The following is a 22,224-nucleotide window of genomic DNA, read 5'->3' on the forward strand; positions in this document are numbered from 1 at the left end:
ATCCCGATGTGAGGCTGAAGCCGGAAGTAAAATCAGTTGAACCGGATGCAGCTCTCAGCCAATCAGCTTCTGCAAAGCGTCCTAAGCTGACGTCAGCCCGGTACCGATGAACAGCCGGTAGCGTTGTAGAGAGCTGTATGGCCGCCCGTTGTTTGTAGCTTTGTTCGCTAATCCCCCTGTCAAACGTGCAGACATCATGCCTTTCGATGTCAGGAGGTGAGTACGGGGCTTCGGTGGGTCTGGGCTTCAGGAACCGGGGGGACGGTGGCGGGTGTTCTGAGAGCTGCTCGGGATGAATTAACGGTTGGCACCGCATCGCCTGCTAATGAGCCGGTCAAAGTTGTAACACTAGTATTGCACGTTTGGCATGAATGGGCTCCTTTGTCGCAGAGTTGTTATTGAGGGATGCTCAGGTTTGGTCACAGAGTTTTGGTTCCTGCTTGCGCCGATTGCACATGCGCATCAAGCTGTAATGTTTTCAGACTGCACAGTGGTTGCACATCTGCATTGTAAACTAAACCAATGCGTTAGTCTTATTTACATCTGAAAGCTACGTGCAAAGTCAGACTCATTTAGACCAATAAACACCTAGAAACAATAGAGGACAGAAATGCATCCAACTACATGTATTGCAAAGCCGTTTAACTAATCTATTGATACTTTGGCAACAGTCACACCTTCACTGTGGGACTGTTTGACCAGTGTATTGAGCACACCCTAATCAAACCCAGAGGCAGGATGTTTGCACTCAGTGGTCACATCATTGCTATTGAGCAATGCTAGATACTGACTGGTGTCTTTCGATTACCACGTATTGAGAATTACCACATACTGGACCTTAGATTGAAACTGCAAAGTATTACTTTCCCTAAATTTTAAAATAAGGACGAGGGCTTTAGCCTGGGCCATATTTGATTTCAAATCATAATGCCAGACAATGCAATAGACAACAGTACAGTTGCATGCTGTCCTAAAGCAGCATGTTTGACCCAGGGTTTAAACTTTCATCGTCCTCCGTTACATTTTTTGAAAATGTTACACAGTGAATGCTAAACTGCAGCTGGAGTTAAAACAATTATATTGCAATTAAATCGTACTATCTGTCAGAGAAATCGTAGCTGGATATTGTCAGCACATTGCTCAGCCATAGTAGAGCTACATCTGTGGATTATTTCCATTTTCATACTGTTCTTATATTGATCAGTTACTCATTGAATCCTCCAAACTCCAAGCAGCTTCACAGAGTTTTTGCTCCAGTCACTTTTTCACTCACTGTGGAGTCATTTTTTTAGTATATAAAGTGATGCTCCTCTATAAAAGCAGCACAACTACAAGTAAAGAGAACTCAAAAATATCTTCTGTGCAGTATGACACAGTTACAATGCCACAAATCATTAAAAAAAAAACGAACAGAAGTTGACTTCCTTTGATGATGTTTTACAAAAAAAGTATATATATATAATATTATGCTCACAGGTGTTACCAGTACTGGTAATAAACTGTGGTTTTACATATAAAATGTGTTTAAGTATTTACATTTTTATTTTTCTTCTGTATTTGTCTTGCCTCTACTCTGTGTAAATACAGTCAGCAGTTCAGCTGAAAGTCCTTGAATTTTAGTCATGTGACTGCCGGTTGCAGCGGGGTCAGTCGTGGAAAGAGCACAGTGGGTTGAGTTTTTCTGTATAGAACTCAGTTAAAGCAAACGCTTTTTAAATGTGACACGTAGCATAAAGTGATTTTAAATCATTGTTACAATTTTAAGCTTTATTTGACTTTTTTAATAGATGGAACCACATGTCACAGATGATAAGTTCAAGGACCATCAAAAAGTAAAAAATCCATTGATACCTTTGTTTTTTTACCATTTCTGGCTTTGATAAATGGTGTAATTTTTAAAATTTTCAAATTTATTTTTAAAAGAGAACATACTTTTCTAACCCACCACTGGGTTTTGAGCTTCAGTTGGTTAATCTATAACATGTCAAAAATAGTGATGCATGATATTAAAATTTCTGGCCGATATCTGATATCAAGATTTCTGATATCGTCGATAACAAATATTATATATGTCGATATTCAGTTTTTGTTCACACCGAAAAATGAGCATAAGTAAGCACTGTGAGAAAGTGAAAACTACTCAAAAGAAGCCCATACCAAACTAGACCACATAGTCTTCTTTATTACATAACAAAAGTAAAACATATTTTAACATATTTAACGTTCAAGTCCAGGACCACCCAAGTAAAAACATCTGTGAAATAGCAGCAATATCAAATGCAGAGACGAAGGCGCTAATGTTAGACAATCGTCGGTTTTTCACATCGGCCAAATTTGTTCATCGTGCTGATACCGATATATCGGAAAAAACACTAATACCGGCCGATACTGATGTGGTCGCCGATATATCGTGCATCCCGAGTCAGAAAGTAAATAAAATTTCAAAAAGATACTCAGTTGACTATGATATTCCTGAAAAATATCAGATCATGTCATCATGACAAGCATGGCTTAGAGAATATTGTTTTTTTCTGCACTTTTTTTGGTTGAAAATTGACTAAAATGACTTCAAAATCACTTATCAGAACAGTTGCTCATTACATTTCTGTTGGTTGATGAAATAATTAAACATCAGTCATGAAGAAGAAGAAGCAGAGGGGCCTTGAACAGTTTTTCATTATTTCCAGACATTATTTTTTGTTGTAAACCATCATTCAGTAATGAAAATAACAGTTGCAAGATCTATCTGTTTCTTGAACTCCTCTCGTCTTTAACAGAGACCGGAGCCGTGGTGTAACGACAGAACGAATTTGCCACACAGGATGTTGTATCAGTCCTGATTGCACTGATGCAGTCAATAGGTTGTGTGTGAGCAGGTCATGAGGTTACCGTGCAGTCACGCTGCCTTCTGATGCTTCCACTGATTCTGATCGCACAAAACATGCATTGCAACAACAGGAAGTAGCTCAATTGACCAACTAACTAGTTGTTTCGAGTTGACGCCCACTCAAAAAATAGTAATGCGTTAGTCACCGGTGTGAGTGTGGAACACTTTTGGTTACCGTAGATTACACCATACAACAGCAGAGCCTGTATTCCCAGAATGTTGTTTTGTGTATTTGTTGTTTTTTTAAAAACCGCTCCAGAAGTAGGTTAAACTATATAATCAGTGTTTATCTTTTTCCTATTGTCACTAAATCCCGTGAAAACACCAAAACCAACAATGCGTTAATTCACCTCGCATTCATTTCATAAACTCACCAAACTGGTTTTTATTGTCTTCAAAAACACGTCACATACATCATGTCATTTTTATTTTTTCATTTTACATGTCTCTTTTAAAATCAGCAAAAATAAACCACCTGCACTAAATTGATTCTGTAAAAAAAAAAAGTGTTTCTTTGGTTAACTCTCAGTGAGTCAACCAACGGTCACGTGATAGAAATTTAGGGACTTTTTGGCTCAACTGCAGACTGTGTTTTTACTGAGCAGACGGGACAAGGATGGAGGCAAAACTGAAATGGTAGTAAAATATCAGTAATATGTAGAGTCACCCTTTTCTTTGTTCTAGTATCTGTAACGCCTCAAGGCACTAGAAAAAATGCAAGTATTTTTTTTTAAAAGGTGACTCAGTTTATTGTGCCTTTTCTGTGGACTATTTTCAGCCGCTACACATTTGGAGTTTTAGGGAGATTCGACAGCAGCAGGATGTTGTAAACACATATGACGCTTTGTGTACCCCACTTACTAAGTGTTGGTTACATCAGTTTATCGCCGGTTGGGTCTTTTCTTTGAATTCCGTCATTACAGAATACATCTGCTTTTTGTTTTGCTTTCACATAGAGAGTCTCAACTTCTAATAATAAACACAACCACATCCAGAATGAACTGAACATTGTGTCCCCTGAAAGAGCGAGTGAATAACTAAAAGACTTTTATCCCCAAGTTTAGTTGACTTGTACATGATGTCATCTGTTGACACAGGGAGGTTTGGTTCGACGATGATGTGCTGTGTTTGTCGTATGACGCTTAGATCATGGTGACTTAAGGCTTCAGCTCCAACGTTCACTGTTTTGGTTGTGATATCTCTTAATCTCGACGGCGCTGTGTAACTGCTGTTTCATACTTGACGCGCTCTTCCAGTAGATGACAGAAAGCCTGCGTAAGAAAAACAAGACGCGTCGCCTATAGGCTGCGATTTGACGCCATCATATGCGAGAACCTCGGCCGTCGTTAACGTGGGTTTGCTCAGCTATACGTGAATACATGAACTCACTGACTCACCGTGACTCATTTGCAGTTTTTTTTTTTTTTTTTTAGTAAGACCCGTCTTTGAAAAGCCTTCCCGTGCTTTCATTTCACGCCGTTAAGAAAGAGATGCTGGTACAGCGTGTCCTCACTAATCACAAAACATCTGAGGGCCTCTTTGCAGAAGCCAGAGCAGCGAGGTGTGACGGAGGGAGATGTGTTGGATGACTGTAATTCAGGAAATTACAAACGTCACTGACAGAACGAGAGGTGAACTCTCAAGAGTCGGCATTAATATTCATGAATGCAGAGTGTTCTGCGTGGAGGACGTTAGGTGAAACAAGTATATGGAAAGACAATGGTAATGAAGAAGAAGAAAAAAATCAGTACATTTTATGTCTTTGAAGACGTACACTGACGTAAATGTATTTCTTCACAAAGGTTTTTTTTCCCCTCTTGATTTATATTGAGCATTTTTTAATCCTCCTTCATGATGAATTTTTAAAACCACTTTACCATCTTTCTGAACACATATTGAGGACTGTTATTAATGTACATAAAAGTGAAAGTACTACATAGCCTACATTTTAATGAGATGATATGAATAAATGGTTCAAACTTTACAAGTTATTCCAATTTTGACACATTTATGAGCTGTTGTATGTGTACAATAATAAAAATAACTCGTGTTAATAGTACCATACGTTCATTTACTTCACTAATTTTAACATTCTGAGTCCCGAAACTTGCTAATAGATTTGAAAGGTATGTTGTCTTTTTAAAAAATCTGAAAAATTACAAAAATTAAAAAAACCAAAAAACAGAAAAAAAAAAATAACAAAATTTTTAAAACGGTTAACCCAAAACCAAACAAAACGAAGAATAAAAACAAGCTAATTCAACAAAAAACCCTCAAGGCCGGGTTAAAAAAATGCCAAAAATAAATCTTCACCCTGATCCTGAATGTGTTAAAAGCAAGCAGTTCTGTTTCCTTTTGCGGCTGTGACACCGTTGGTGACTCATCTGTGACCAAGAGTCATGTGAACAGTCAAGTGAGAGCAAACAAGGGTCAAGTGTGGAAACAAAATGCAAATATAGGTAGCAAAAGATCTATAGTCGGTAGTGGCGCCTTTTTTTTTTGTGGTTGTTTCCAGAATCAGCATCATCTGAGTACGTTTGGAAAAAAACGTTGGATTTGCTGATTTTAGATTTTGTTTTATTCAATTACAAAAAAATTGAAAAACAAACTTATTATTTTTCTTTCTTTCTTTTCTTTTTCTTTCTTTTTTTTCAGATTAATGGTGCTATGACTTTGTGATTCTGCACAGAACACATTTTTGAGTTCAACTGCTTTAAGCCACGGTTGTGCTGCTTCCATCACCAAACCGTTGAGGTCGTGTTTATCATCCTTTGGTGGCTTTTTTGTGAATCAGGCCTAATTATTGTAACAGATGTGGCCACACATGATAAGACAATCTTTTTTTCAACCTGCTCTTATGACACATTTCCGGCTTCCTAACACCTTCTGCGTTCATCCTTTCAAACTAGTCGACTAGTTTCACATTTTCCATCTGCTTCTCTAAGATCAATTCAACCGTAATGTAACTTTAGCCATGCAGAGCGTCTTCATGATCTCCAGCTTTAAACCTCAAGCACAGTAGAACCGAACAGCTGATCGACTTCAAATTGAAGCAACGCAATTAACAAATCGCAAAGGCAGCAGTTTACAGTATACATTATGCAGCACGTCTGACCCGGGGTTTAAACCCTCGCGTCAATGGCGTTACAAATTCATGCCGTCCTCCTTGTGTTACAGTCATGTGGTAACACTCCATCACATGTTTTCAATCTGTTACACAAGGAACACAGAATGGAAGCTTGACTTAAAAACAAAAAAAAGAAACTATATCGCATTGCAGTCAGAATATTTGTCAGACGGGCCGCCGCTGTGGCTCAACTGGTTGAGCTGGCAACCCATGTACTGGGGCTGAGGTCCCCAATGCAGCGGTCGTGGGTTCGAATCCAGCCCATGGCCATTTGCTGCAGGTCCCCCATTCTTCTCCCCACTTTCCTGTCTCTCTCTACTGTCCGGTCAAAGGCCCAAAAAATATAACTTCTAATAAAATAAATCAAAATGAGATCATGTACAGCACAGTGTGGAATAGTGGTGCTATTCTAGTAGGATGTAGGATGAGCTGATCACATGCCTGCTTTTCTATAATGCTCAAAGGCATGTGATTCCCGGCCTTCAATCGGTAGCCACGTGTTTTAGAAGCCGGGACTTTTATTGTGTAATTTTTTTGAAATACTTGATCAAATATTGTGTCGTGTCCATATGCAGATAAACGCTGTGAGCGTTCACTCCGTCTCCATCTCCAACTGTTAACTTCCAAGTGTAACCCAGACCGTGTGTCAGGTTGGTAGTTAAATCCAGACTGTCTGCTGTGCGTCCATCTGTGACTATTTACAGTTCACATGTAGCATCAGATTCCATCCCACGTCTCAAGTGACCGGTTGAGTGGGATTTTATTTCCTCGCTCCCGTTCGAATTTAGCAGTGGGGAAACTGTGACTGCTAAAAATACGTATTTGTCCTCATACAGCTAGAGATTCTTTAACTATTTATAACCAGGTATTTTTTATTCCGACGGATATTCGGTGGCACTCGCTAAATTCACTCTCGACTGCCCTCGGTTACAGTCTGCGGTGTAGTGTTCTCAAAATGTGGCCGGAACATTCAAGAGTGAATGTGTTAAATAACGTCAGTAATTATTTTAATAGTATATTATAATGATTGAGTCTGATACAGAAACACTCACATAATTGGAGTGTATTTAAGTGAATGTTAATTGCGACAAATAGAGAGAATGTGTACCAGTGAGTCAGAAAGAATAGCCGTGTGTATTCATGACAGATTACACTGTTGTAGATGTTTAGTAGAATTATATAGCTACTTAATATGATTAAATATGACAAATGAATATATTTATATACACCAGAATTTTGTGAGTGTATCTTTAATTGAAATTCAGTGATTATAGATCAATTTAATGTACCAAAATGTACCTTTTATTAATTGTTTTTACTGATTTTATTGTTTTTACTGATTTTATTTATCATCTCATACTGATGAACTTCTAAGTTTTGTATTTTTTTTTTTATTATTTGTGTGTTATTTATTGCTCTGTGGTAGTTTCTGTACCTGCAAAAATAAACCAACTAAACTAAACAAGTACAAAACTTCAACATTTATACATAAAGCGTGAAATCTAAAAGGCCGCATCCTTCCTCTGAAAGGCCAAACTTCATGTGTGACCTCAGTAGCTTCTTTTTTTTTTATTATTCTCAGTAAATCTCCTAAACATGACAGCATTTCAAGAGCCGCACTTCTAGTTTCGTACGTGGCCGCCCTGACCACAAGTTTCCTTAACAACGCGGGTCGTGTATTTTCTCCACAGGAGAATGTGTAATCCTTGAACTGAAAGTGGATATCTACTAAACCGGACCGGCTTTCACGTGACGGCGATGTGTATCAACACGCTCCACCTGTCTGGTGATCTCAGGAGAGGATGTGAGGACAGAGACTCTCCCAGTGCGAGTTAAGGCTTAACTCTAAGGGAGTGTATTGGTCTAGTGATCCGTTTACAGAAGGACCACTCCCTGGGCTCTCCACCCAGCCCCTCTCTGCACTGTCTGCCCTACATATCCTGTCAGGCCTGCTATTTGCACACAGTGATCTAATGCTAAACAGAGAAAAAAAAAAAAGGGGAAAGCAGGAGGCTGGCTGAGGTGTTTAGGGTCCAGGGGTCCCTCTGTGTAGATTAAAAACAAAGGGAGCGAGAGCAGGAACCGAGGCAAAACAAGAGAGGCGGCGGGGTCGAGGTGGCCGGAAGGGAAACCCCTCCCTCCCTGCTTCCTCTCCCGCCCTGCATTGCATCAGCTGTGATTATTTCTCTGGCAGCTCTTTTGGTGGAAGAAATGTGAACAGATGTGAGTGTTTTGGTAGGAGATGAGGACGGAGAGGCTGCGAGAGAAGACGACGACGGAGCGGGCGGGGTTTGCGCAGTCAGCGATGAGAGGTTTTTTTTTTGGGGTCGAAAATGTTTCACTGCCCAAAAAGGACATGCGCAAGAACTCCTCAACCTAAATAGTTTTAGTCTTGAGTAGCAGAGGTTTGCTTTTTCTTTTTTTCCCCCTCTTTCTCAGCTCCCCAAATAGGCAATAATAGTATTTCACAAGCAGAGAGTTGATTGTGTCAGGTGGTTTTCATCTTCCTACGCCTCTGATTCACTGATTTACACACACTTTGTGTTATGAAAACGGCTAAATTCATCCAAAAATATTCAAATAAAGACTCAGATGAGAATAATTCCAGTGCGATTCCTCACCGCTTGTGTGACTCTATATACTTGTAATGTAAAAATCCACTTCCAGCCAACAAGATGAAACCGTATAATTTGAAGTTGTTGCCGGAGTTGTGTTTATATTCCTTTTCATTGGAGTGTGTAAGTGTTTATGTTGGCTTTTGTGTATTTCCTGTGTATATACGGAGTGTCAGAGACCTTTGTTGGGGTCAGGTCATAATTACAGAGCACACATTCAAAGGAAGAGGTGTAACCCTGTAAAAAGTGTGTGTGTTTGTGTGTGTTGCGGTCGGCTGTCTGGATCCGCTATGTGTGATGGCGCTGGTCCAGAGCTAACATTCCTCCTCTCTTCTGTAATATCGCACAGCCTGACGGGTACAGAATGTGCTCCTTTTCTCTGCACGTAGTGTTTACATTTGCCATTTTCTTTCTCACTCTTCTTTCCCCCCTCTCTCTCTCTTTTTTTTTGTTCCCTTTTCTTCCTGTCTCTCCGCAGATTTGATATCTACAGGAAAGTACCAAAAGATCTCACCCAGCCAACGTACACAGGAGCTTTCAGTGAGTAGTCCTTCATGCACAGACCCAAACCATCAGCATCTCTCATTGGTTTTTCATTATTTGGGGGTTTTGTTTACTTAAGTTTAAATTGGAAGTATCGTGAATGTTTCTGTTTAGGATGATAGATGCAAAATGTACCTCAATGAGCGCCCTGGTCACTTTTCTGTAAAAGTCACAGGCCTCGTATGATTTCCACATCACCAACATGGCCTCAGCAGATTGGCACACGCAAGCAAAAGTACTTTGAGTTACGTAAGGCCATCTGTCCAAAACATAGTTTCCGTGCCAAACTCGCAAAACGCACTTTTCTCATTTCCTTTTGCCCTCCAATTTCACACCTGTTACAAACTGAAACATCCATAAAAAAATCACTTACTGAGAGAAGACATAAAGGGTCAGAAAATGATTCGGGTTTGCCTAAATGTTAACAGGAAGTTTGTTGCTTCCAGCTGTTTGTAGGAGTTTATTAAATATCTGAAGCATCACACAGCAGCAGGGTCCATATTAGCATCTCAGTTGCGGACATTTCACGACAGCAGTAACTTCATTAACTACTTAGAATTGTAAATTATCCCCAACATAGAGACAGGATCGATCAGGATCTAACAGCAAGTAACACAGAGTTGCGGTGAAATCATTTGTGGCAGCCATCCTTAGGTTTAGCCTTGAGCGCCACCGCAGCTGTTGGGATATTTATACGTTACTGTTGGTAAAGTCGTAGATAAATTATCATCACACATGGGCATCATTTATAGTTTTTAGGAAATCAGAAATAACCAGCAATTTGGACAGTTCGATAAGCTGCTAGTTGAAATGTATTCTTTTGTTTATTGTGATATTATACGTCATCACTTGACGTTCTGTCCAATCCGACTGACACGGTGGCTCTTTCCATTCCTATCATCGGTATGTGTCAATAAAGCTGTGACGTAAACGTGACCCAAGTCTGAACGGCAGAATGCCGTTACTTTACTTTGTGGTTTTATTATTTTTACACTTCGGTTTTTCTACGGATTGAGCAAACAAGATGTCACAAGGTGCCGGTGGTGACATTTTGTTTGGACTAGCTGCTCACAATGTCAAACTAACCTGACAACTGGCTTTAGCTTCACATTTGAGTTTGTCATTGTTTTTTTGTAATGATTAAACCAGTGTGATGAATTGTTAATTAGTGAGCTTTGGCGGATTTCTCTTTAAAGCAAAGCTAAGCCAGCCGTTTCCCAGGGTTTCTAGTCTTTATGCTAAACTAAGCTAATCGCCTGTTAGCTCCAGCATATTTATCATTAAGGATTTGTTAATTATTGGCCCTTTGCACTCATGTCCCGCCTCCAGCACTGTCTGATTGGCTACATGTCACAAGTTCTAACTTATCAACATTAGAAAGCAAAAATTCTCTTGTAATGTATGTAAAACACATTAAAAAAGGCATTTCAGTTTGCGTTGGAGGTCGTGTTGTTTTAAATTTCGCCACAAAGATTTTCCTTTTTACTGAAAATGTATTAGAAATGCAACAGGTAGTTGATTAGTTGTCAAGTATTAAATTAATCAAATTAATCGGCCACTGTTTTGATGATTGATTGATTGATTTGAGTAAATTTTAAGAAGAAATGCACTAATTCCACCTTCTTAAAGTTAAATATTACTGGTTTCTTTTCTCCTCTATGACAGTAAACTGAACACTTTTGGGTTGTGAGTAAACAAGACATTTGAGGGCATAATCTCAGTCTTTGGGAAACACTGATTGATGATCCTTATCATTTTCGGACATTTTATAGACCGAACAATAATCGATTAATCGACAATTACAGTTTAGCTCTACTGTTCCAAAAATCTGTTGTTATTGTCCTTAATTTCTAACATTCGTGTCTGTATTTCCCCTGAGAAAGCCATGCTGGCCAAGCCCTGTTTAACATAGAGAATTGAAAGTGGTATCAGTTTTGTTTTGTTTTTTAAATCTTACAAGCAAGCGCACAAATGTATGTTGTACTTTTCAGCATTGAAATATACTAATTTGGCCTTAAAGGTAGTAATTGAAACATGTTGTTTAACCGTCTAAAAGCTGTGAAATGCGATAAAAAAAAAACAACAACTTTCCACTATTACTATCTTTTAGATTATCTGTAAACCTTTGCTTGTCTGTATGTCAAGTGACGTTCTAGCTCACATGCTTCACCGTCTCATGCCTGCAAACTGTGCTTTTATGACTTTTGCAATCCCGGCGAGGCGTCAGAGATAGTATTCAGTTTACCTTTTGAGTCTGATGTGCACGTTTTTTTTGTTTTGTTGTTTTTTTTAAATCAGAAAGTAAGTAGAGGTATCGGTTTCTGTTCCAGGGAGGTGGATGTGTTGAGGTAACAGTTTAGGAAGAGGATGAGTTGACAGCTGTAATTCAAGTACCTGCCTGCCCCGGCACGGAGGTACGTCCTGACGGAGGCAGCCAGCACCGAGCTCTACCTGTTTTAGCACAACTGGTATGATAAGAATGTTAACGGTCTTCCATCGCCGAAGGCCCCTCAGAAGTCATCAGTGGAAATCTGAATGCTTTTTTTTTCCCCTCCTCCTGTCACGTCATGTGTTTTCCTGTCATCAGTACATCCGTGACTAATCAGGGAATGCATTGATTATTCACTGCTCGATGAAATGCAGAAGACCTGATGACACATTTTTGGCTCCTCTGTCATTTTCTGCTATTGATTATTCATTAGTCAGCTGATAAGTGCTTGTCGAGGCCAAACAAAACGGATGACACGATGGATACGCTGAGCCGTCATCGCTTATTGAAACAGTTCAAAGCGGGTTGTGACACCTTCCTGGATGACAGGGAAGAGAATGAATAAAACTGCTGAACTTGTGTACAACAGAGTTTCCACTCAAACGGGAAATGAGTGGAAGTCCTTCCTATGCACAGTCGACTCCCTTCCTGTCTCCGTCCACTGTCTGGGGTCGAGGGCATCGGGTTGGTTTGGGCATGAAACGACTGTTATTGCTTCATTCACAGCAGGTCGGCTCACGTACTGGCTTGTGTGATTCAGAGGCAACCAGAAACCGACTCCCCCTTTTCACAAAAGGCCAAATATTTGACCCCATCTGCTTTTGTTACTCTTTTTTTTTTTAAGGGGCACATTCCTTTGGGTTCAATTTTGACGCTATTTACTCGGAACAATACCTCTGGTTTTGCCTTTGCGGTTTCCGGAGTCCTTCTTGTTTTGGTTTAATATTCTATTTTTTTTTTTTTGCTCTGTCCCTGCTGATAGAAAAATCCTCATTTGTCTGTTCTATGCGAGGAAAGAAAAACAAGGCCTTAGGGAGAACGGTACGAAAAGAAGTGACACATCTGATTTCGGAAATGCAAAAAGGCTCGCGTCGGATTTCACTGACTGATTCATGGTGTTATTGTATCCGATTCTTTGTGTGACAGCCCTGAGAATATGCGAGTTTAAATAAAACCCACTCATGTTAGAGGCTTTGTAAATCACTTGGCCTGTCAGTGTTTCCATCACAAATGCGTTGAAGTTTAAATCACTACTAGGCCATTATTGTAGTCTTTACTAATCCTCTCTGCCAGTTATTGAGCCCTTTGAAGGGAACAATTACTGTACATGTCGTTTGATGAACCTGATCTGGTAAGCGATGTGTCATAGCGACACTCCCTATTGTTTGTCGGTTAAACATTACCTTATGTAAAGTCGCCACCAGCCACAGGTTTTTCCCGCAGCGCCCTGCCAACCGCGAGGTCATGTGATTGTGTGATCCTAGGAGACGGTTGCCACGTAAACACGCCTCACCTGCTGAGTGTGAGCTTTTCTGACCGAGGCTCTCGCCATACCGGATAGACCACAGTTGCGCAGACACAGATCAGTTCCTTCCATATTTATCTTCGTATCTTAGGCTGATTAGTTTGACACATGAAATGAAACAGACAGCCCCGGCTGCTTCTCCTTTTAGGCTCAGACTTTACATTGGCTCGGAGTGACAAAAAGACACTTTATTATTTAAGGTGAATCATTCCTAATTTGGTTTCTGTCTCGGCTTCTCTGAGGGAGCCATTTTTGGTGATTGTCAGCGTGTGCGAGTTTGTCTAAGGAAGCCTAAAATGCGCTGTTTGTAGGACTTAGTAAGGCATGACATCACCTCTCTCAAAGAAGATCTTCCGTAATGGCTGCCTGGTGTGTTGGCATTTAATGTGTGATTAGTGTAGGAGGGTCTTTAAAAACCTGCGTAATGGCAGGCCTCAACACCGCCAGTAAAAACGCTATTTAAAGGGGGGGAAAGAAAAAAAGAAGTTTTATGGCTGCTGTGATTTCATTAATGTCAATAGCTTAGGTCAGCCATTCCAAAAAGACTGGATTAGCCCGGCTCGTTTGCTTTGCATCATTCCGTGAAGAGCCGGTGTAATTTGAGATTAATGCGAAAGAAGTGACACACGTAAAATCAACAGTTTAAACAAGGTGTTCACTCTGACTCTCTTCCTCTCTTTGCCCACAGTTTCCATTCTGTGCTGTGTCTTCATACTCTTCCTGTTCCTGTCTGAGCTGACGGGATTCATAGCCACTGAAATGTAGGTATCACAGCATCTCGTAATTTCCTGTAGCGCGCAACCCACAAGGCGACCGACAGCTCCTCGGTTGCCACACAGGCGCACGGGCTTCATAATGAATTTCAATGCCCTCATTATGGTGCATTCTGCCCAGCCAGTGTTGTAACCAATGAATAGAGTCAATTTTCTCACAGGATATTGGCTTTGTGCATGCGTCAGCCTCTTGGCAAAGTGTAATAAGGGATGACTTGGGCAGGGTGTGACAGAAAGGAAATTACACTGACAGAGATACACAAATGCTCATCGCTTGCAATTTGGCAGAAAATGAGTCCCCGACTGTTAAAATGGCGTCCAAATGACATGTTGCTAGAGGAGAAAATAGCCTTTTTCTGATGAAATGTCTTTTTTTGGCCTGTCATTAAAAGTTTTCTGTTTCTCTAAACTTGATCTGTTTCCTCTCTCTTCCATCCGTTACAGTGTAAATGAACTATATGTGGATGATCCTGATAAAGACAGTGGTGGGAAGATAGATGTGAGTTTAAACATCAGTTTGCCAAACTTGCACTGTGATTGTGAGTATATACATAATATATACACATATACAACTCTCTGTTTCTCTACATTACACTTTGTATTTGTGTGTTTTCTCTTTTATATTGCTTAATTCCTCATTTTTTTTACCACCAGTTTTTCCTTTTTCAGACATTAGCATGCTTGCCGTGCCCTTATTTAACGCAGCGTGTTTGCAGAAGTGAACTGCGTCGTGATTTGTTGTGCTGTGGCATCCTCTGTTTAAATCTCGTGCGGCCACGCGTCTGCGATGCGCGTTTGACATAAAGCTGCCTCTGCCGCCTCGTCTACTGTACTCAGATGTCAGAAAAGTGGGCGGGCCCGTCGAAGCGTGCCAGGACGGAGAGCAGTCACCGGTTATTTGCGCCTCATGACTCCACTCAGAAACTATGCCCAATGACAAATCACACACACATTGGCGAGGTTTGGGCAGCGCAGAAAAACTCGCACATTCGCTCGGTTCAAGAGATATCCAAAAATGGCAAAGCTAATAAATGCTTGTGTGAAAATTAAGTCCAGATTTGTGCAACAGCGCCTCTGGCATGCAGACACGCAGCTGTCAGCCATGTGTTTAGACGAGCTCACTCATGGCATGCCTATACAAAGACCGTCCCTCTGCCGTTTCCAATTAAAGCTCTTGATGATTGTATGTACGGCGGTTTTGTTTATTTGCAGAATTTCTTTTTTTTTTCTTTTCTTCAGAAACGTGGGGCCCCTTTTAAATACCAGCTCAAACACGTCGCTTTAACCACACTGCAGCTGCGTGTAATGAGCAGAAACGTCCCTCAGCAGCCTCTCGCTGCAAGCTAATATTTTACATCATTCTACCTCGCCGGCCCTCCAAACAGGTTGTCATCCGTTGCAAATTTACTTGGAGGGAGACGGCGTTTCATCATGGAAAACTTGGCATTTCCGTCTCGCTTTTTAAAAAAACAAAACAAATTATTAATCTGCTCTGCCGTTCCAGAGTTAAACATCGTCTCCCTCCGCTGACCTTTACGGGTTGCCTCGTCCTGATTTGTGACTTCATGGAAAAGCACAACCGCGTGTAGTAACCTTATAATAACCACCACCACCACCACCTCCCCACCTCGGATCCACTTTATATCAACGCACTTCCAGGCCTAAATGTCTTAAAAAGGAGAAACAAGCCATCTCTTTTTCTGTCTCTCTCCCTCACACACACACATATTGGCGCACTTCGCTTATATTTGCGCATGGTATTTTGGGATCTGGGGTTCAAACTTGTCTTGAATGTCAAAGGTCAGACAGACGGCATGTGGGGGTTTTAGCACAGATCCGGCAGACATCCCTCCCTCTCTCTCCGCTGCTGGCTACAGCACCGGCAGGCTCTGAAAATAGGCGACTGCCAGTGTGCCAACATACAGCGGCCTGCAGGAGGGGAGGAGGGGAGGAGGGGGTCACTAAAGTCTAGATGGAAAAACACAGACAGAGCGAGAGAGGGGGTGACGGGATGATAAGTGGTCTGTTTGGACTTTGTATGTTTACTTTGTGGGTCACTCTCTGCAGCGATATTCAGAATTTCTGTCTTTTATCTCCTCTTTCTGCCTGTTTGGGTATTGAATGTAAGAAACAATGAGTATTCTCAATGTCAATTATCTTGTCTAAACTTGACTTTTATTTAAGAATATCTGGAAATGTGCCTGTCGGATTGCGGTGATGTCTTCAAATTGTTGGTTTTGCAGTTTATAATAATGTTTGCCTCAACATTGGTGCAATATTTCGTGGGCCGCATGAGCCCGGCCAAAGTAGAGCAAAAGATTGCCATATAAAGTCAAAGGCAAATGTTGGATCAATAAGATGAGCAGTCAAACAAAAACTCTTTCTTTTTGTTGCATCACTGTTAAATATTAATCAGATAAAACAAGCAATTTGAGGACATCATGATGGGAATATAACTGTGTTTTCTTACACTTTTTAGGCTGGATTAGTCACTAAAACAAACAAAAAGAATTGTGTCTGATATTTTTGTTGATTGCTTTGTCTCGGCACAAAAACAAATCAAAATTTGGAACTAGCAGCAGAAACTGTGGAATATTTTGGTTCATCATGTCTCCCATGTGTCTGTTTTTCTTTTGTTTTTTTTTTTAGTGGTGGGTTTGGACATCCAAGATGAGATGGGCCGCCATGAAGTCGGTCACATAGACAACTCCATGAAGATTCCTCTCAACCAGGGGGATGGTTGTCGCTTTGAGGGAGAGTTCACCATCAACAAAGTAAGGCCAAAGACTATTCAGTACTTGCTATATGAATTCTCCTTTACTACCTTCATAAAGTGGAGAAGAGTTTGCTTCTTTGTGCAGTAGTTACATTCTGAAGGGCTGGATAACAGGCATGATATTGTATGTGGCATAAAATCCTGGACTATATGTTGTATATTTATCTTGGACTTCCTCCTTTAGTCTAAATTGAATTATCTTAAATGGAAGAGCTCAGGGGGTTCAGTTACATCTGACATTAGAGCCTGAGCCCTGTGAAAGCTCTTTTTGTCCCACCTCCCGCTTGTGCGTCACTCTTTCCACTACATTTAAAATGATTAACCCAGCAGTTGGACGTTTAACACTTTTGCTCGTTGGGTAGCTGGAAATATGTAAAACGCATGAAGTCAGGAGGCGAGGAACATTTAGTTTCCAACCGAGTGTGCGCGCATTTAAACGCGCTCATTAGTTAACTAAATGTGTTGCAGGTGCTTGCGGTGTTACTGAGTTCAGCTGTTTGTTTGTGTGTCTTCAGGTACCGGGAAACTTCCATGTGTCGACACACAGCGCTACAGCGCAGCCCCAAAACCCCGACATGACCCACACCATCCACAAGCTGGCCTTTGGGGAAAAGCTTCAGGTCAGACAAGAAACACACAAAATAAAACTGAGGAAGATGAGCTCTGCAGTACGGAAGTTGAACAAGGATCTCCTCTCTCTCTGTATTGTCACACAGGTACAAAAGGTCCAAGGAGCCTTCAATGCTTTAGGAGGAGCTGACAAGCTGTCATCTAATCGTATGTATCCTCGCTGCACATGTACTCATTATAACCGCGGTGTGACATTTATGTAAGCCTGCTTGCTGACATGGTATGATGCAACGAAAGGAAACTCCTCGTGCACAGCTTTTGAATCCAGGAAACTTGATTCACACAGCTGACACTGCAGCTCACATGAAAAAAGGAACCGTCCACTTGTATCATGATCAAACCTACTTTTGAAAACTGATTTTTTAAAATATGTAATAAAACGTTGTTTCCCTTGCAGCTCTGGCCTCACATGACTACATCCTGAAGATTGTACCGACAGTGTATGAAGACCTATCGGGCAAACAGAGGTTCTCCTACCAGTACACAGTAGCCAACAAGGTGATGTATCCCTGCACGTTTTATTCCTTTCTCATGAGATCATACCTTTGAGTCATATGTTGTCTTTTGCACTCACCGCGATGGCAGTGTGACCGTCCCAACATATGGCCGGAGCATGTATTGCTGCGTTAACTTGTGCACTCACCCGGAAGTGAAAGCTCCCCCCTTAGCGACTGGAAACACTCCCTCGATGTCAACAAACCATAAACACACTTCCTAGAACTGTGTTGACTGACAGCTGGGAGTTTGGTTTAATAACAGTGCAGGTCAGCTGTGAAGCGGTGAAGATGAGGGTTCTGAGCAAGAATATTCCTAAACCTCATTCCCACAGCATAAATAAAGGCACACATTTAAGCCTGGCCTGCAAAAACAAGTCTTTGTTGTCAGGCTAAATGTATTAATATCATCAAATTTATTGTGTTGGCGAATTAGCACAGATTCTGCAGAAATAGATTTATATAAACTCACTGATAGCCATGTCATCGCGCAACAATAACTCACAACCCATTGTTGCCTCCTCACGATTACTCCATCTGTGAATTATTCAGCCAAGATTCATTTTTAATGAATCACTTATGACTTGTTGAGTGACTTTATCCGAAACAAATTCGGTAATGACACAAACACTGCTGTCACCACTAATGATAAGGATGAAATGACAGATTGCTCTTTGTTTGCTTTTTTAAACTTAATGGGATTAACTTTCTCAGTTTTGATTAAATTAGTTTTGTTTTGTTTTTTTTTTTGCCAGGCGCACCTCCAAAACGCATTAAAATTTGTAATGCTCTCTTTTTCTTTTTCTTCTTTTCTCCCCCCTTCCCACACAGGAATACGTTGCGTACAGTCACACAGGCAGAATTATTCCAGCAATCTGGTTCAGATATGACCTCAGTCCAATCACAGTCAAGTACACGGAGAGGAGGCAGCCGTTCTACCGCTTCATCACGACAGTAAGTGAATTCATATCTGGGATGTCACAGATCACAAAACCTGAGGTCCAAGATTAAAGCTCTTTTTTTCTTTTTTTTTTTTTAAATTTAAAGCCTTTCAAGGTCTCAAAAATGATGGTTTTGGTTTTTCAAACACTTCTGGGTGGTTCTAAGACTAGATAATTTATTCTAGGTGAGCAGTCAACAACTTCAATCCAGACTAAAATATCTATTTGTTGGATCACCATCACATTTCCGCTAATTAGCAAGTGATGGTATGTTAACATGCTAAAATAAGAATGGACATTGAATGTATATGGCAACCTCTAAACATTGTGTTTGCAATGTCATTGTGAGCTTGTTGACATGGTGACGTGGGAACATAAATATGTTCCCAGCGTTCTGCATTTTGATGATACTGAAAGGCATACGCAGAGATGGGGAACAGAAAACTCTTTTGACAGGTTTAACAACAGCTCATGTGATACTAATAACAAATACAGCGCCTAAGGGTGTGTTACAAAACAAGTTTTACATAGCCAGGCTTTCTCTCTATTAGCTGGTTCAACAAAACCTAAAACCTGAATCATGGATAGTCATTGTCATGACTATCAAAAACAAAGAAAGTTGATAGCCACTATCAACTTTCTTTGTTAACCCGATTGCAAACTCCCATGGAAGTGTGTATTTAACATTTCATGTGACTTGTGTTGTCTTTTAGCTCTGTTTTTGCACTTTAACTGTTGTGGTACATTCTTAGCAATCTTTCTACCCTGTTTTACAGCAGCAGGTAGCACATGTAGTCAAAAACCTCTAAAAAAACACAAAAAACAACAACTACCAGACAAAGTTAGCAACTTGCTAGTTAGTATAGTGAAACATTTATCTAATAAACAGCCAGACCTTTCTCCTAAGAGAGAAATGCTACTACTGCTGTGTTTAAATGTGTGCAATGGCAACTGTTAGCTAACATATTAGCCATAGCAAGTGTAAAGGCTACTATTACAGGTGGTTGCACTGCTGCATTATTGCCCAAAAATCAGTCAAAACAGGTTCAACTAAAAGCCAGACTCTTTCTTTAGAGTCAGAAAAGGGACACAGGGTTCCTACTTTGCCTGGACAAAGCCTGCCGAGCTGTTCCTTCCTCAATATTGTGCTAAACTAAGCTATGTCGCTAGCTGCTACCTGTAGCTTTAGTATAAGGTCTTCTCATGTCATGTCTTCCCAAAAAAAAGTTAATCGCTGCACCTCCCAAACCTTCGTTAATCCCCTTTGCTTTCCTTTTGCCTCGACTCCCCACCTCACCTTGTGGAATTTTGGCTTGACTTGTTCCATCTCATCAGGAAAGTTTCCTGCTGACTGATGATGCAGTCAGGATTAAATTGGCTTCCCGGCTGATGAGCTCCCCTATTATTCGTCTTCAGTGTTGTTTAGGTTTATCATGACTTAAGGCATGGGTAGGAGATGACTGTGATTATGAGTCATGGCTAAAGATTGTGAGTCAAGCTGCAGCTGGATTCCAGCACATAAAGAGGTGTCAGTATGATGTACTGTCATGATTAAATGGGGCTATTTTGCCATTTATTGAGCAATTTGTGCCAAGAGAAGAAAACAATGAAGCTCTTCAAAGCAGAGACTGACAGACTGACATGTTTCCTTGCAGATTTGTGCCATCGTCGGAGGGACGTTCACAGTCGCAGGAATCATCGACTCCTGTATATTTACTGCTTCAGAGGCCTGGAAGAAGATCCAGATCGGAAAAATGTCATGAGGACTGCTTCCCGCCCCCTCCTCACATTTTTATTTATAAGTGCGAAGTTGCTAGCCTGTTAGCTAAATCCTGCTCGGAGCAACTTTCCCTGTGGAGATTGTATCCCCGTGACCAACCAGGAGTCTCCGGGGCTCGATATAACTACCAGGCTACACGGCTGCGTCTCCGTTACTGAAGATCCTCTCGGGCTCCGATCTGCTCTGATGACGCGTGAACGCCGACTATCACATGTCCGCTTCCTGCGTCTTCAGTGTCAGGAGAGGAGAGGAAATCTCTTTTGTTACTGTGGAGGTGAATTCTAAAGAGCTGTGGGTCAGGATTCAGCCAGGTTGATGTTTTCGATGGCCGCAGCTGGTATTTTTTAAAAAATGAAGTAAGGAAAAAAAAAAAGATATTTGTGCTGTTATGAAAGTTTTTAACATTTGCACCATGTGTCCACACAGAATTTCCACATTGTAGGAATATTTTTAATTCACGTATGGATTATTTACAGACAAAAATGTATAATTTCGCCTGTAAATGAATCCAAATAAGTACGATCGCCACCATTATGTCAGTCTAACTGTGTTTGTTTCCTCAAAACTGCAAAAGCCAATGATTAGTTCAGAAGGAAAGTGTTTGGGATTTTAAATCTTGCACAGACTGGGCTCAAATCTGAAGTGTTACTGTTTCTCATACTGTCTGTAAAAGTGTTTCGTACCATGCAACAGTGTCTTTTCAGTGTGGCTTCCATTTTTATCTCCAGTACTCAAACTGTTTGCCTTCTTGTTTACTACTCCACCATGCAGGATTATTACCAGCTCTCATTTGTTTGTCGGGCTCTTTCAGTGGCTAAAACCAGTATTTTCACTGTGTTTGTCATGCATGATGGGATTTACAGCATCTGTGTAGATTTTTTTTTAGCTTTTAGAGAATTCTTTTAAACACATCGATCATTGTCGTTTTCAGTCTATGTATACCAAATAATTCAGCAACACTGTTAAGCGTCTCTGACTTTTTCCATTCCGTCTCCATGATTGTAAAAAAAAAAAATGTGGTGGAGGTCTGTTAGTTTCTAGTTTGATTTATGTACAAGGTATTTGTGTTTCCATGAAGTTGTAAATTGTAATGAAGGTTCGGTTTTGTAAGGAGAGAACTTGTGGGTGAAGATGTTTCTTTTTGCTCTTTTTATACTGTTACCATGACCTCTCTGATCGAGGACAGTGATAATCACCAAACTCCCAGAACCTGTTTTTCTACTCTAAAGGCCATCCATTTCCTCTTCCGTCTCAAATTACTCTGTAATGCTATGTGTTCCTCAAGTAAAGGTACTATTGAGGTTACAGTTGTATGCTTTGTCTGACTTTGTTGTGGGTTTATTTACTAGGTCTATATAAGGATAAGCATCACTTACTGAAATGGTGCAGTACACAAACTAGTCATGAAGCCTTTTCGCACGACACCGAATATAACCAAATGCCCCGATCACCAATTATTCATAGAAACTGAAAATGGAACCCTTTGCGTTGATGATTTTGCAGCATTACTAAGCTGTTGTGACTGTAACTGTGTGTTGAAGTGGACTTTGCACCCAGACACTGCTCATTTCCCTCAGCTGGCAGCCTGAGCCAACACCCTGCAGGTTGTCATTTGTGATGTGAGCGCGTAAGAGGGTGTTAAGCTGTCACAGCTATCATCATGCTTACGTCCAGCACTGATAAGAGGTGCTTAGTGTGACTCACTCCTTTATTCGCCCTACATCCCTCTGTTTACCTCCGTCACTTATTGCTAGTTAGCGGTGTTGCGCATCCAAACGTCTCCACCTCCACTGAATGACACAGATACCACAAATATCTATTTGTTTCGCTAATTGATCCCCCATATGGATCATCACAGAGGTTT

General features: G+C 40.8%; 1 protein-coding gene across 2 annotated transcripts; it reads left to right on the top strand.

The window, feature by feature from the left end:
* Nucleotides 1-78: 78 nt before the first annotated feature.
* Nucleotides 79-21,667, top strand: ergic1 (endoplasmic reticulum-golgi intermediate compartment 1). 2 transcript variants are annotated; one of them, XM_008281331.1, is made up of 10 exons: nt 79-216; nt 9,108-9,169; nt 13,655-13,727; nt 14,184-14,278; nt 16,389-16,513; nt 17,031-17,135; nt 17,232-17,292; nt 17,543-17,643; nt 18,471-18,593; nt 20,236-21,667. In XM_008281331.1, exons 1-10 carry the CDS (start codon nt 197-199, stop codon nt 20,341-20,343), a joined length of 873 nt encoding a protein of 290 aa, XP_008279553.1. In that variant the 5' UTR covers nt 79-196; the 3' UTR covers nt 20,344-21,667. The 2 variants fall into 2 exon arrangements, with proteins under 2 accessions (XP_008279553.1, XP_008279554.1); XM_008281332.1 differs by lacking the exons at nt 79-216; nt 9,108-9,169; nt 13,655-13,727; nt 14,184-14,278 and adding an exon at nt 14,286-15,862.
* The last annotated feature ends 557 nt before the right edge of the window (nt 21,668-22,224 follow it).

This window comes from Stegastes partitus, unplaced genomic scaffold (assembly GCF_000690725.1).
Source record: "Stegastes partitus isolate 25-593 unplaced genomic scaffold, Stegastes_partitus-1.0.2 Scaffold230, whole genome shotgun sequence".
Lineage (NCBI taxonomy): Eukaryota > Metazoa > Chordata > Actinopteri > Pomacentridae > Stegastes > Stegastes partitus.